Here is a 15,633-nt window from a genome sequence, read left to right as displayed (position 1 = left end):
TAATTTACCAAGCGAAACATCTATTACTGAAAGACTCAAACACTGCATACCACAGAGTTATAATTATTGGTGGAGAGATGATCATTATGCACTGTGAGAGACCAGAGGCCCATTAGAATTGAGATTTCAAATACTCAAGGACCTAACACCGTCTGAAACCCAAGCTTTGTGACATTTTATATTTTCCTTAGTGGAAAAAAAATACTGTTTACTCATTTTCAAAAACTACAGGACTAGCTGTTTAAAAAAAAGCACTTTCGACTTATTTTTAAATGGCACCGTTTTGACACGTTTAGATAAGACCGACTGAATGCCACAGTCAGAATGATTCATTTTGCTCTTTCTATTATATTTGGGGAAGATTTGTGAAAACTTAACAGCATTGGGGCTATTACTCATCAGGAAGAAACATAGATCGTATCTGCCTGTGAGACCTTGCTCTACAGTAAAATAGTGGTTTTAGGAGGGGGTTTGTTTTGTTTTGTTTTTATTAAAAAACCCACTTCAGTTGTGAAGTGGATTCAGGTCAGAGCACTCAGGCCAGAGATATCAAGTAGGTCTTTGGCAGAGAGAGAGCAAACATATTACTAAATGCAAAGTAATGCAAAGTCTCCGAGACTGGTGCAAAGCTCCCCCAACAGCCAGGGCTCCAGAGCAAAGTCTGTGGTCTCCTCATGCTAAAGTTTTGACTTACCCTAATGTCCCACTACTCTTAAAAGCAATAAATAAATCATTATGACGTGCATTTGTTAATATAAAAATAAAGCATGGCAGACGTGCTGCTTTAAATTAGACAGGGTAAGTTAAGGTTGAGAAACCAGACCGGAGTGCCTGCAAGGCTGAGCATACCATAAATGAATATTCTATTGCATAAAGACGTGAGCTATGTGAGAACCAGCGGGTAAGAGAGTGCGTGCCTCCCAGTGGAGCTATGAAGACTAGCCGGCCCTAAGACCAGCCGTGACTACAGCGGCATGCTTAGTGTTCATCTGCCTAATTGCAACTGCCTATTGACTATTCAGATTTGGATAAGGTCCAGTAAAAAGCAGGACTGTCTACAGCAAACACAGAGACCTGAGGAGGACATCTGAAGCAGGCCACACTTCTTTAGTCATGGGATCCCCCATAACTCAAAGCAAGCAGCTGGCAGCGTGGAAGGAGCCAGGGTCTCGCCAAACAAGCTTGGTGGTTCTGACCAGTGTGTGTGTGTGTGTGTGCATGTGTGTGAGTAAGTGCCTTTCGACAAGTAAACAATGAAGAGATATCTGACAGCCGGAGCTGTTAACAGCCCCTGATAAGCCCTGCAGAAAAGAGTTAGGTGAAAATAGAAAACGAAACACCAGCAGAACAACTGACAAGGACAATCAGAGATGAGATCGAGGCTAAGTGAAGTGGAGAACGACAGTTAGGAAGACGAGAACAGACAACATATACAAAGAGGAGGGAGTAACAATGAGGAAGGCAGAGAGGATATACGAGGAAGCATGGGGGTTATAGATGAGTGGGAGGAACGGGGCCTTTTTCAACACTCTGTACACTGCCCTTCAGCGAGACATTGGCATTGAGCTTGTATACTTGACATTTGTCTGACATTTCCCCTCCATGCCCCTCCTCCTGTAAACAGCTTCTCTATGCATCTCTCCCTGCCACTAAAAGGCACCCAGAATTTCTGCTCCAATCTGCACTTCTCTGCAGAGTCACTCCTACTCACGTCCATCCTGTCGTAAATCCAGATGTAACGCAACATATTAAAGCTCACTTCTGAGAAACCCTGGTCTAATTCACCCAAACCTGGTGTGGGAAACAGTATCTGGTGAGCGGACAAACATTTGGAAAGGCCCAGAGGGCAAAGCAGTGAGCTAGGCAGACATCACTCCCTCTTCATGTTGTGTAATTAAAGAGGAGACCGGGCTGTATTGACTAGAATACCACTGCATGCCCTTGAAGGAACATCTGTACTGGAGAAAAACAAGGCAATTATACAAAGGGGCGGAGGAAGGAGGAGAGAGGAATCTTAAGCGGGGAGGAGAGACACATCAAACCTTTATAAAAACAAAGACAGGCACAAAGCCTGGAATATTACAAGACATCACAGATCTGCTCTAGCTTCATTGTATCTTATTTTTGCCTCAGTAACTCCTCCTTTTTTACCACTGTGTAGCTAAACCCAGACCCTTTATCTGCAGCCTTGAGACCTCAAGGCCTTCTAGATGAATGCTTTTACCCTGACCTCGCCTGGGCCTCTGAGAGAAGTGAACTGGTTCAAACAATGCTCCGGCTCTGCTTCTCAAGTCCGCTTTGTGAGAACAACAGAGGGTTTCACCACAAAACCCCACATAGCAGCTAGTGTGGGAAGAACAGACGTGACTAAAAAGTCATCACAGGCGATTTGCACCTTTTACTATGTATGGTATTTGTAAAATATGCCCATTTAAGATTTCAATGTTTTTGAACAAAGACAACCATACAAAACCTTGTTCATTTTCATTGTGTATTGATCAAAGGCCTGATAACATACAGGGAGCACCAGCAGGTCACAAAACGCACACAGTGAACACCATTGCTTTCCTATAGAGATCGACTTGGTCAATAGGAAAAAGCAGCAAGCTTGATTTCCACTGTTTATTCTGAGGTTCCCTGAAGGGATGAAGGACAGGGGTGTTTGTGACTTCAAACTAATCCTAGCACCTGCACAAATGCCTTCAAAAATGGGCAGGGGGAATATTAAAAAAAACTGTTTTCACACAAAAATGTCAGCATGTGCTAGTTTTAGTTACAGATGGTTAAAAAAACTCAAACCTCTGACGCATAGATCGATGAGCCCTTTTGTAAATGTGTACCTGACTCCAACTTTCAATAAATTTTCATGACCTGTAACTGAACTTCAAACCAGAGACAATGTTGGACCAAATCAGTCTTCAAGCTAAGCCTTCATGTTGCTCCCATCTAGACACCCTTATAGTTTTGTGTGCATTTTGTGACATCATCTGCCCGCAGGCAGGCAGAAACACCTGACAAAGTAGTTGCTGGAATATATAAGTGTCCTCCAGTACCAAACAGCAAACAGCAATAATTACTTAAATTCATGGAAAGAGTGGGTGAAATGTGTTAGACAACAACAACATAAAATTCCTCCAAAAAGCCTCTTTGCTCATCTTTTTGGCCTATAAAGACTCGAAGTGGTTGACAGAGTTGTTTTGAAGAGGCATGAGATGGAAGATCTACTTGTCCCAGTTTCTGATCTGAAAGCACAAACTGTCTCACACTCTAAAATCTGTGAAAAAGACAGTGAAGATAAGTAATGTGACCACAAGGTGCTACACCCGCCTGCTGTATGGATGCACAAAGTATCAGATATTCATAAATGAACTGACTCAACTCTACAGAATGGAAGGAATTTAAATGCAATGAATATAAAAAAATATGACCCTCCCCTGAACTGTTAAAAAATGCATGACCCTACCGCAAGGCCAAAGTTAAACAAGAATTACCCTCCCCCCCCCTTATTTTTCAATATACCCCTTTTCATAAATCGCAAAATGTCCCTCAGGCAAATATTTAGCTGACATGGTCCAGACAGGTAGACTACCTCATTTCTTGGCAGGGCAACTTTAACCTCAACTGAGTATGCCTCTCTAATACCTGGTGCTCTATATTGCAGCCATCCTTCATTCCACAAATAGCCTGATCTAAAGACAAGGTCTCTGTAACGAACAGAGAGGAAATGTTTGCACTGGCCCATGGACAATCTGACTGCCTGACGGAAATGAAGGAAAAACACTGCATAGATTCATGGGATTTGTTCACTGGTGAAGAAATTTACAATTTCTTCATGTTTGTGATGCTGGAAACCTCCGAGCTAGATCAAAGCCACGTCCGCATTTACTCTACTGCAGCACAAAGCATCGCTCAAACATCGCCATGATGAAAACTACCAAGAAGTTCAGGGTTACCTTTCTGGCAATGGTTGGATGTCCAGCAGCGGTAGTTACGATTGTCATTGAACGTCGTCTGCTGACAAAGAGGGTTATCCTCCATGATCCCCGGGCAGACGTTGTCACATTCCTTTGCCTTCTTGTTCCCGTTGATAACATTGTTGAACTCAGTATTCATAATAAATGACCAGTCCACCGAGTCCAGGTAGCAGAGCTCAGGGTTCTTTTCAATCCTCATGGCCCCACGGGTGATGTTCCTCAGGTTGTAAAGCCCAATGTCTTTTAAGCTGGTCATCTCATAGATCACGAGGGCGTAGTTGTAGAAGAGGTTGTGCCCACGAATGACGCTCAGGTTGGGGAAGAGCACACTGAGGCTATCGAGGCCCGAGACACGAAACAGAAGCAGGTAGCCGGTGATGACGGTCAATTTCGGGAAGCTGACGGAGCGGAAGTCCTCCTGCTGGCTGTTGTTGCTGGTCTTTTCGTTGATGAGGAGGATGCGCAGGTAGCCCTCCACCACCGTGCAGTTCTCAAGACGCTTAAATTGATCGATGTCGTTTCGGAGGTCGATATCCGGGCCACAGACTGCAACACACAGAAAACACATCTTTACTGTTTTCTTCATTGAGAAACAAAGAAAAAGAACAACAGAAGAGTATTACAGTACATATGCATCATATACACAGTTTCAGCAGTGTTCGATGGGAAATACAGCCTCGAGATTGTGTATGCCAAAACATTTCCACGTAAGTAATCTTCTTGAAACATAATCTTGTTAGTACAGTAAAGTTGGTACTTTGCTGGCAGTTTTTCATATAGGAAAAACAGCATGTTTACACCAAGTTCCTACGCTGCATGAAAGAAATTAATTTATTCTCACTGCTCTCTCAGGAAAGGAGTTTTTAAGTGCGACACGGGGGGAGAGGTTCTTACCAAGGTCAGCTGAGGTGAACAGGGTGATGAGAGAAACAGTCGCTTACTTTCACAATAAAGTGCGAGAGTTAACATGTTCATACATCTTTTGTATCACATCAGACACAAACCCTGCATTTCGTTGGAAGACATGTGGTCCTTCACCTCAGATAACCCCAACATTTAAATAAGCTATTTCTCTGTTCTCGGAAAACAGCACTTGAAACCACAAGGCCTGGAGCATCCCTTCACACCGCACACACACACACACCCATATGCAAACAGACAGAGAGGCAGGCAGGCAGATGCATACACACATACACACACACAATAAAAAAACTGCATTTTTTATTGATGATAATCGGCTATCCTATTAATTGTGCAAAACAGCAACTACACCAAGGGAAACCTTATCGCAGTGAAACATGCAATTACATACATGCTGTATGCAGTTTTGGATGCGCCAAGTTAGTCATGTCTGTCCCCAGGCGACAAGGTGTCGACGGGTTTTGTCAGAAAAGCAAAAAAACATGCTTCCATGGAGCACTGGAAGTCATGAGTCACTTCACAAGTAACAGTCATCAATCAGCATGAAAATAAAATACAAGACAGTAAATAGATGCTCAGCCAGTCAAAGAAGAAAGCAAACAAATAAATAAATAACTCTTGGTCCTATAATGACACAAAGGAAATTTATAAAGCAAATCCTGGGTATATGATTAGACTTAGATATGACATCTGCTGTACTTGTCTGTTCAGGTAACATCCTACATTGTCTTCAATTCTTTGTGCACACTGAATACCCTTTGAATAGCCCAATGCAAGAAAGGTAAATGCTTCAAAGTAGATTATACAGTCTCACTTCTTCAGCACCTTTGCAAACTTTATTCAAACTTTTATTATTTTTAATCATTTCATAATGTATCAATCTGTTTACCAATTCACTGTTTTTCTGTTCATCAGTTTTCTTAAGCCAACTATTTCGTCTGTTATCACATAATTGTCTTTTTTTAACTTACCGGTAGCTATTTAATCAGTTTATATATTACTATTACCTATTTTAACATTTTACTCCAGTGAAGTTAAAATAGTCCATTTTTAATTCAAACATCCATATTTTACCCATTTCCCCTGACTATTTCGTTCCATTTAGTGATTAATTTTAGAGAAACTGACTATAAATCACATTTTTCTCTGTTTTTTTCACATTCCTTCATACAGCAGCTCAAGTACTCTCTGGGGTAAATACACCAGTGTTTGGGAATCAACTGTCAGTCAAAAAGCTTAAGAGAAATCTTCTGTGAATCTCAGACAAAGAACAACTAATTCCCTTGCATTGTACGTTAAATCGTTATGAAATCAGAATATCTTCTAGTTGCATTTATATATATATATTTTTTAACAGTGTCTAAAAGAGGGTTCAACAATCAGCTCAGGAAATGCAATGACATACAAGCTCTTAGGTTAAACCTGTTATGTTCTTAAAGGCGCTTAAGACACCGTCACTGTGTTGCTCACGGTGACGGTGTCCATCCAATGAGGCAAACAGACATGTTTTCATTGTCTTGTCAAAACACTGTCTACTGAGAGCTAAAGGATAAAGAAAAGAGCTAAACAGTTTCCACTCCCAGCACGAACACTATGCCTCCAGATTGTTTTTCTAGACTACAGAACAATGACATAGAAATCTAACAAGCATACAAATAGTTCTGTTAGTATATTAACTTCACTTTACTCATGGTTGTTTTTCTGAAAAGAAAAAAAAGGGAAAAAAAGCCACGTTTGATGTGCTTCATTAAAGCTATTCTACCAAAAATAGAAATTGTAATCTTTATGGGGGTGAACGGGCTATATTTGTTCCTGCAGGGGTGTTTCACATGTCCAAATTTAGAACGGAAACAATTACTCCAGTAGAAAATAGTATTTGCTTTCCCCAATCAACACCAATGCCCCTGGGCTCCACTCGTGAGCCATCGAGCTGCATGTCTTCTTTGTTTCATTGAGAATTTTCTTCCAGCTTCTCCAGCAGCCGGGGGAAAGAGGGAGGAGGGGTGGAGCCACTCAAATACAAAGACTAATTTGTTTGTTAGTAAAGAGAAACTCTAGGCTCCACTTCCTGATGGGGGCATTAATAAAATCAGGAGGCGTCTGGCCAGGGAAGGATAAGATTTCTGCCAAGAATAGCTATCAGGGGCCATCCTGGTGTAAAATGGCAGCAAACAGAAACCGCTATGCAGTAAATGTCTTTCTGAGTGCCGTCGATACAAAGCAGATTTACGCTCACAAAGAAAGCCAGGAAGAATAAAATGAAAGGAATTAAACAGACCTCCTCTTTGTGATTCCCTTGTTCTACTCATTAGGCATGTTAAGTACCAGGAATTCCAATCATTTCCTCGCAAAAAGACCGAGAAAGACGTTGCCTCAAACTAAGCCTCCAGGATTCTCCGATTCTTGCCAGTCAGCTCATTTGTTGCGAAGACAACGATGCTTAAATAAGATTAAGACGCCAAATCCTTTATTCATTATTACATACACCAGATACATTTCAGCAACAGCGTCCACATAACATGATAACCCCAAATAACACGCGTCTCCTTCTCTCCTCCCATGTATCTTTGCTCTTCACACTGCTGAGTAAACACACATATCTTCACAGCGTGATGGGATCCATCGGCTCATGTTTATGACTGATAAACCTTGCCCTGGCACTCTGTGGAAATGTCATCACACAAACACACGCACACACCAGCACAAGCACGTGCACGGTCAAACGCGTCCCCGTCGAATGAAATCGAGGCAAGTGGCCGCAGTTTATCTCAGCTTCACGTAAAATCAGATTCGGATCCAGTAAACATACCTCACACGTAAATAAACGCCATCTCGGTTTTGGCTGAGAGAAAAAAATGAGATAGCAATCTGGGACCACATGCCGTGCTGTTTATCAAAAGGCCACAAACTGAGCTTTCTGGGAAAGCACTTGTATTGGAACTGTATCCTTTATCAGACATCCAGCTGTAAACTCCGGGAAGGTTATTAGGGAAGACTCCTCTTCCCTGTGTTTATTTTGAAGCGATTTTAAGGGTCCCGAAAACTCTGTGACCCCTGCAGTTACTGACATACAGTTGTTGGTGGGCTCTGTGCGAAGTGCAAGCAGGGATGCATAGAACTGTTTCCATTGTGGATTAATCATTAACTATAACACAAAAAGAGGAAGAAGAACGACAGTCTTAAAGGAAATTGTAAAAACAGAGCACGTGGGCAGAAAGAAATGTTTGCAGACTTTAACAGACAACTTAAAATACTCAATTACCAGTCCGCTGACTTCCATTGATTATTTTGCACTTCTTGTTATTTAAAATCTGCATTTTTTTTTTATTCTTATTTGAATTCCAGAAAAAAGCCTATGTTGATCATATCGTGTTAACTACCACTTTTATTAGTGTATATATACTGAGCCTAGGTTAGCTGAGATTTCCTATTTCCCTCTCATTTAAGGCCAATCATAAAGGGTCTGGTTTTATTTTCAAGGGTTGCCTAGCAACCAAAGGCGCTTATAGCAAATGATCAACTTCCTGAAATTGTGTTTTTCCAAAATTATATGAATTCTCAACCAATAAAATCAGTATGTTCATTAAAAGGTTCGAACGGTGAAGGAGTTGGCCACTTTGCTGTCCTATCCCCTCACACCTGCCATATCAACTGGCTCTAATCCCCAGCATACTGGAAGTCATCTGACCAGCAGTGTTGTGGACCGTGTCCACTCAGTGGACCTTACTTCAATCACTGTGGCTCAGATTTCACCAAAACCCCAAATGGTAACATTACCCATCACAACAACTCTCAGACAGGCACTCCCCCTCACCCAGAATGAGGGAAGAAGGCAAGAGGTAACAGGCTGTGTTTACATACACACTGCACACGCTCAAAACAGCAATATGAATTTGCAGTGATGTAATTTCTTTAAGGAGGGAGTGTGAAAACCTATAGAGAATTTGAAAACTAAGAAAAATGTCATCCGAAGGATTTTGATTTAATGTCTGGAAAAGATGGATGTAGACAATTTGATGTCACTTCTTGTGATGGAGCTTAGTGCTGACGGCCTCAGCCTTCACCACCTCTGTGGTTTGAAACCAGATGTGACGAGCAAGAAAGTTAGACCTGACTACGAAACCGAGGGGAACCGCACACTGATGTGGTAAAGATCACTCAGGCACAGTTGTTTTTGTATTAAAAGACAATGACTTTGAGGTTTCAAGTTCATGTCTCACCTCTTGGCACCTTTTTGGACACTTATTTTGAAGTTACCTAAAGTAATAGTATTTTAAATGTTCACCTGATTTTGCCCCAAAATACAGTTTTAAAAATATATCTTTTTTCATTAGTTCTTTGACTGTCAGCTTCACTCTACAGCCTTCTGGTCTGCTGCATGTATAAAAAAAATGACCTACGTAAAGGAATATAAAGTAAAATGCAGTGTTATGATCTTTAGTGTTTAACACTCAACAGATTAATATGAGTATAGAAAAGGCTTCTTGTAGACATTCTGGGATCCTCCGCGCCACGGAGGATAGATCAGCACTCTTTTTAAACAAACAGCTTTCTACTGATAAAGCGAGTGCCATCCATTAGAAGAGCTAACATTTGCAATCATCATCTCGCAAATTGTAAAATACTCTACGGACCATTAAACCGGCAGCCAATGATGATGTATGTGCAGTCGGACGGATACTGCATTTGAGCAAATCCAGTGACATGCCACTTGAAATAAAGTGTTTAATTAAGCATTGTAAACCTCAGCTGGCAGCCTGGAGGAGCGGTAGGCCAGCATTTGACTGCACTCTCACAAACTAGCCCAGTGACACACTTTTACATCCTTACTCAGGGGCACGCCACTGACTCAGGCTGCCACGCTGAGTCCTGCTGCAGTACACACTCGATGCTGCACAATAAACTTGCATGTGTGCACACAACACAGGGCTGTGAACGCTTGTCACACTCTTTTGGTGCAGTGTGACTAGGCATTCCTGCATCCAGTCTCCAGGAAGACCTAAAGGAAGTGGGGGGGCTTTATGTAACCACAAAGTACACCTTAGAGCAGAGTGACAGCAATCATATCTGAGCCACTTACCCCGTCATGACAAAGAGTGCTGAACTTCAAATATGCCATACCCCAAAGGGAAAAGTAGGAGGGGTGCCTGTCAAACACAGTGTTCACTGATGCTTGATTATTTATTCCGTCATTCAGGTTTTTTCCGAAGCAACATGTTCTTTCATAAATAACTGAACAGGAACACTGGTGTACCCGCACGGATCAGGACAGCGGGTGCTTGTACTTACACGACCCCACTTTTGCCAGTGACATATCTATTTATAACTCTAATAGCAGTGGTGCCAAGTGATGAAGTTAAGCGCATCAGTCTGCATACGAGACCACTCCGTGCGAACAGCACAAGCCAATAAAACAGTTCACAAACTCACTACTATTCCAATCAACAAAAACGAGTCTGTTTCTCTTTCAAGAGTATTTTTGCACAATCTATTTCCAAACACCGAGTCTCTATCACCCTCACACACTCCCTTTAGACTTTTAGAGACTTGTTTGCTGCGCATTTCGACGCCATGGCATGGAAAGTTTACTGTGGCGAAAGTTAAAAAGTAGTTTAATTGCATTTTATTGGTGTGGACAGATTACAGAAATGAAGAGAGCAAAGAAGGTTTTTACCCCCTAGTGGAGCACTGGAAATTCTGTCCCTCTACAACCCGGTGAAGTAAACATCATCCTCGAGTGATACATTTGCATCTCTAATGTTGTCCGCAGCCTTTGTTATGAAATTCTTTGTTCCATGAGTTCTGATGTATTATGCACCACAGAGAGCCGAGATCTGAGGGCAACTGCCTATCTTCCAACCCTCAGATGTGCTTGTGGCCTTCAGAGGGGGAGAACATGACTGTGGTACGACTACCGTGTTACTTTTATTTTTCTTCCATTTCCATATAAACAGAGGTCAGACTATCAGTTTCCTTACTTATCAAGATATAAAGCATATGCAGCGTAGCTGACAAACACATTCAACTCAAGCACAATTGATGGGCTCAAAGCAGAGAGATACAATTGATGTGAGGCGGGCAAAAGAGCAACTTGTGGTGATGGGTGTGCCAAACAGACTTAATGTATATACGAACAGCAGATCATGATGATATGATAAACTGAAAGTTTTTTACAATTCAGATTATTGGCGTAAACACCACCAAAAAAATAAAGATTTGAATTAAAGGGGAAAAAATCTAAATGAACTCCATGAATATCTCTGTTTAATCTGGGAAACTTGATGCAAAGTGTCACAAGAAGCTTTACTACATAAAGCTGGAATGCTTAATCCTCTCTATCATTCAATTTCTTTAGTTTTTCCTTTTTTTTATTTTTCAAAAACTAATTTCTTTGTGCATTTGAAGCAGAAGCTTTTGCCTTTGAAAACCAAGACAATGAGCCATTAGATATAAACACACTCCATACAGCCAGGGACTGGAGAGGGAACCCTCTTTGACCCCCATTGATCAGCTGTTCTATTTTAGCACTGGCAAAAAGCAGCCTTGACTGTGGCAGCTCTCAGTACATTACACAGGATTAGATCAGATTAGATTTATATGTAGATATAAACAAAAACAGTTTTTATTTTATATGATTTATCATCCTATTCTAAATTTAAACCATGAAAACAAACTTTTACATCAATCAAAGGCAACAAAAGTGGGCAGACTCCTGTGAAATTCTGCCATTTATAAAACTGAATACTTGAGAATGAACTGAATACACTGGCTCCTACAAACCCTTTTGATTTTTTTTTAACTTTTCTCCGCCTTTAAGGGTTAATTAGCATTAAGTGCACACATTTTCACGTCATGCCAAAGAAAATTAAAACGTTATTTGGATGGTTAGTATAACGTCAGCGGACATTTCTTGCGTTTTACAAAAGAGCACGCTGTTAAGGCTGGATTTATGTGTCTGGCGCTGCTGTATTTCAATACTTTCATTAGTTAACAGTGCACAGATCTATACAAATGTAACAATGTTTCACTTTTTTTTTTTAAATTATATTTAGATATATAGGCAGTCTTCTGGCATTTTACATTTTAAGAATCAAGGGATCGCCAGATTTCAAAAAAATAAAAATAAAAATTGGCTGTTCGTGCGCAGCGACGCCACACTACGAAATGTAAAATGGCCACATGGTCGTAGTAACCTTCAGCTCAGCTCCCTGGCTTCATCCCGTGCTTTCTGGATGTCTAATGTCAAAAATCACACCGGTGTCTGCTTCCATGTCTTTACGCATTTCTCAATAATCATGACAGTTTCATCAAATAAGACGATATTACGCACAACAGTGACTGTATTTGGTTAAATGCGCGCATCAACTGACGGCAGCTATACCACATGGTCCTCTTCAGATAGCATAAGTAAGGAGCACAAGTCGGTTTTGTCGCATTCCATCGTTTTGTCCAACTACAGGTATTCACTCTGATTATTTTGCAAATAAAAACAATAATTGCAGCTAACGCATATCCTCCACTAGTGGGGAAAAAAGGCGTTTATGCAAGAGGTTAAACTGGGTTACAAAAGCAAATTATGCCTTTAGGCCTATTCCTGCTCAAGCGACATCTTCTTCATAAAAACAATATTGATTAGAACTAAATACTTACTCTCTCCATATGTGGACCATATGCAGATAGTGGAGACAGACAGCATCAGACCCCAAAACAAGATCGGGCCACCCATCGGTGCTTCTGATTTTACGTTCCTGAACATTATTCTCCTCTTCAAGAAAAAATAAAAATAATGAGAGTAAAAAGGAAGTAAAAGTATTTAAGTTGTGCACATCAGCTCAATAAATCAGAGCCTTCGCACAAAAAAATTTTTAAAAAAAGGAGAAAAAGAGAAAACAAGTGCCTCGTAGCCCAAAAGCTTCTGATATCCTGATGCGTGGTCGCTTATCTGTCTGGATTTGCTCTAAACATATATATAAATGTGTACAAAAAATATTTAAACGTTGGGGGGTGGAATACTAAAACACTCTGCTATTTTTGCCAGTCACAGGATGCTTTGACGTTGGCTGGTATGGCACACAAGCCATGATTTTACTGAATAAATGATAGCAATCCCCATCTTCATTCTCCATCTCTTAAAAACAGCATGCGCGTAGCCTACACAGCGCGACCAGGCCCGTTAATACAACAACAACAAAAAAAAAAAAATCAGACTTAAATCTTAGCAGCCTTTACCACCATAATAAATTAAAGCCAGTGTCGCTCACAAGAATCCCCCGTGTGAATAAGTGTGTGTGAGGAGGTGGTGGGCTGAAAACGCGTACAGATCCACAGGGGTGGTGGCTGTGAGGTTGAAAAATGAATGAAAAACCTGTTTTTCCGTATGCTATTCAAACAGCAGGATCTATCGACCCCCCCAAACCAAGCAGTCCTGGCTCGCAATGAGAAGTTGCTTTAAAAAAAAACAAAATCAGCAAATTTTCAGCCCCTCAGCTCCGACTTATCTCCGCCGTCAGTCGGGATTTGCAACTGAAAGAAAATACCAGACTTGTGCCACGCAAGAGAATGGGTCTCCAGCTCTCCAGCTAGACGACCTCGGCTGGAGTGGGGAGGGAGAATATGTCTAAGGAGTTGCTCTCCAAGAGTGTTTCTTGTTTTGCCTTTATAGCTTCGCACAAAAGAGAAAAAGAAAAACTCCCGTCGCGTGTGTATCCACAGGCTGAAATCCCACGGTCCGCCCTCGGTTAAAGCACACTACGGGTCTCCGCCGCTCCTCCGTGGAATCGCTGCTGTAAACAAGAGTCGGCTTCTCTCACACAGAAACACAAAGTGTTACGGATAAGGTGGTCGGGAGCAGGATACAAAAAACGGAGCGGATTTAGACCCGGCGTGTCTCGAACGACGGGGCAACCCAAACAAAACACACACACCCCAGCCGGATGTGAGTGGGAACACTTTTCTGCTGTCCCAGCTTCTAAACTTCATGTCATTGTTGAGAACAGTGGCTCCCATGTTATTTAATACACCTTACCCCACAATATGGGCCACTAATTCCGTCATACATTAGCTAATTGTTTAACTACTACTTAATTAAGTATTTCATGTCACTTAGTGGACTCTTTCATATGCGTATCATTAGGTTTAGTCAGATATTTCGTTTCTGCTGTTAGTTAACAACTGAAGCGGTTCATGCGGCTGTTTCAGATCTTAAATATTTAAAAGTGATCATTAAAACCACTAGTCATACCTTTAGATTACGTTTTTTACAATATTTGAAACATCTGTGGCTCCTCCCACTGGGTTGCTTTGACATTATTTTGGTTAATCCTTAATTTTTCTGATGCTGTCAATTCTTTACATTAAATTGTGTTGTTTGTTTGTTTATTTATTTGTCCTTCTTACATATTTCCTGCATCCTACAGAAGTACTCAGTGGAATTCTTGTAGAGCTTTAGCTTTTAAAAGAAGCAAACAAATTTTATTACCTTTTCCTGAGTTGATCCTATTTGTATAATTCAAATATCCCAGTCATTTGAATTATATTGGCCACATAAGTGGTTTTCAACGTGAGGGCTGGAGGCAGTTCTTGCCCATCTCACCAGATTTCCAGCACATTATTTTTTTACTCTTCCAGTAATGAAGACAAATGAGTATTTGTGACATATTTATATAAATTGGGCGTTTTGTCTGTGAGGCAATAACTGAAAAGGTGGTTTGTTTTTAAATGCCAGTTAGGTCATTTTTTGTAATCATTATTTTAAGGTGGTATAGCAATAAATGTTCTTTTGTGTAACAAACTGAAGGTTAGTTCAGTGTAAGAATTTGGCTTTTAGGACAGAGGAACAGGCACAAAGTTTGTTTTTTTTTATTGTCAGTTAATGTGTCCTTTGCCTAACAGAGCTTTGAAACATTTATCTCAGTCAAGGTTAAAGAAGTTTTACATTTTGTAAAAAGAATTAGGTGGGATAAAATATAACGTTGTTGGCACACAAATCATGTTATCTGAGATGGATTACTTCAAAGAGTGCACATTGTTGACTGAATAACTCTGTGCTCCAGAGCGAGTCAAAAGATTACAATGTTTACAGTTACAGTGAGAGTTTAGCCCTGAAGAATTTTGCCTTTGTTTTATTATCCAAGTACAGACACATTTTATTTTTCTGTTTAGTTTAAATATGCATATATATCTTACTCCTCTGGATTTGTTCATAATGCTTTTTTCAAAAGGTGTAAGTAAATAAATATTTGTGAATGATGTACTAAATAAATATGTTTTTCTTTGTTGTAGGAGGGAGTGAATAATTGTACTGCATGTTTCACTTCATTTTAGCTGATTAGATTATGTTTGGGTGGTTTCACTGTTTACTAACATCCTCATAGTTACCCTTTATCACCGTTGGATTTCACTTGTAATAAGAGGTACTGACAGGTGATGAAATTAATTTTTAACACTAGCTATATTTCCTACATGTTTTCCTTTATAATATGCATTTTGCTGGGCTAAAAACAAGATCGGCAGGTCTGCTCAATGAAGTGAAATGTGGACTTTAATTTTTAATGGCTTTTAAACTCGTCTTTTCGCAGGTCACTGCAGATTTGTCTAAGATTGAAAGGATCACATTCGAGTAACTCAGCTGACGACTCTTATGTGTGACAATGTTTCATATGGTTCAGAGTAGAAATCTTTTACACTGTTCTGTTCTGAACTGTCAGTGCACAAGTGCACAACTGTCTGATTTAATACA

The 15,633-nt window shown here is 40.5% G+C and overlaps 1 protein-coding gene across 1 annotated transcript in view; it reads right to left on the bottom strand.

Moving 5' to 3' along the window:
• The window catches only part of igf1ra (insulin-like growth factor 1a receptor), a 71,109-nt gene extending 57,360 nt beyond the window's left edge, over positions 1–13,749 (bottom strand). The window contains exons 1-2 of the mRNA XM_005933055.2: positions 12,546–13,749; positions 3,954–4,520 (exon numbers count right to left, since the gene is read on the bottom strand). Coding sequence (XP_005933117.1) covers positions 3,954–4,520; positions 12,546–12,651 — 673 coding nt within the window. The 5' untranslated portion in view covers positions 12,652–13,749. The remainder of the gene's footprint in view (positions 1–3,953; positions 4,521–12,545) is intronic.
• Between the last annotated feature and the right edge of the window lie 1,884 nt (positions 13,750–15,633).

Source organism: Haplochromis burtoni, unplaced genomic scaffold (genome assembly GCF_018398535.1).
Source record: "Haplochromis burtoni strain Fernald_Lab_line unplaced genomic scaffold, NCSU_Asbu1 Contig_164, whole genome shotgun sequence".
In the NCBI taxonomy this organism is placed as follows: domain Eukaryota; kingdom Metazoa; phylum Chordata; class Actinopteri; order Cichliformes; family Cichlidae; genus Haplochromis; species Haplochromis burtoni.
The sequence above is the reverse complement of the archived record's forward strand: the minus strand, read 5'-3'. Positions and strand labels throughout refer to the sequence as shown.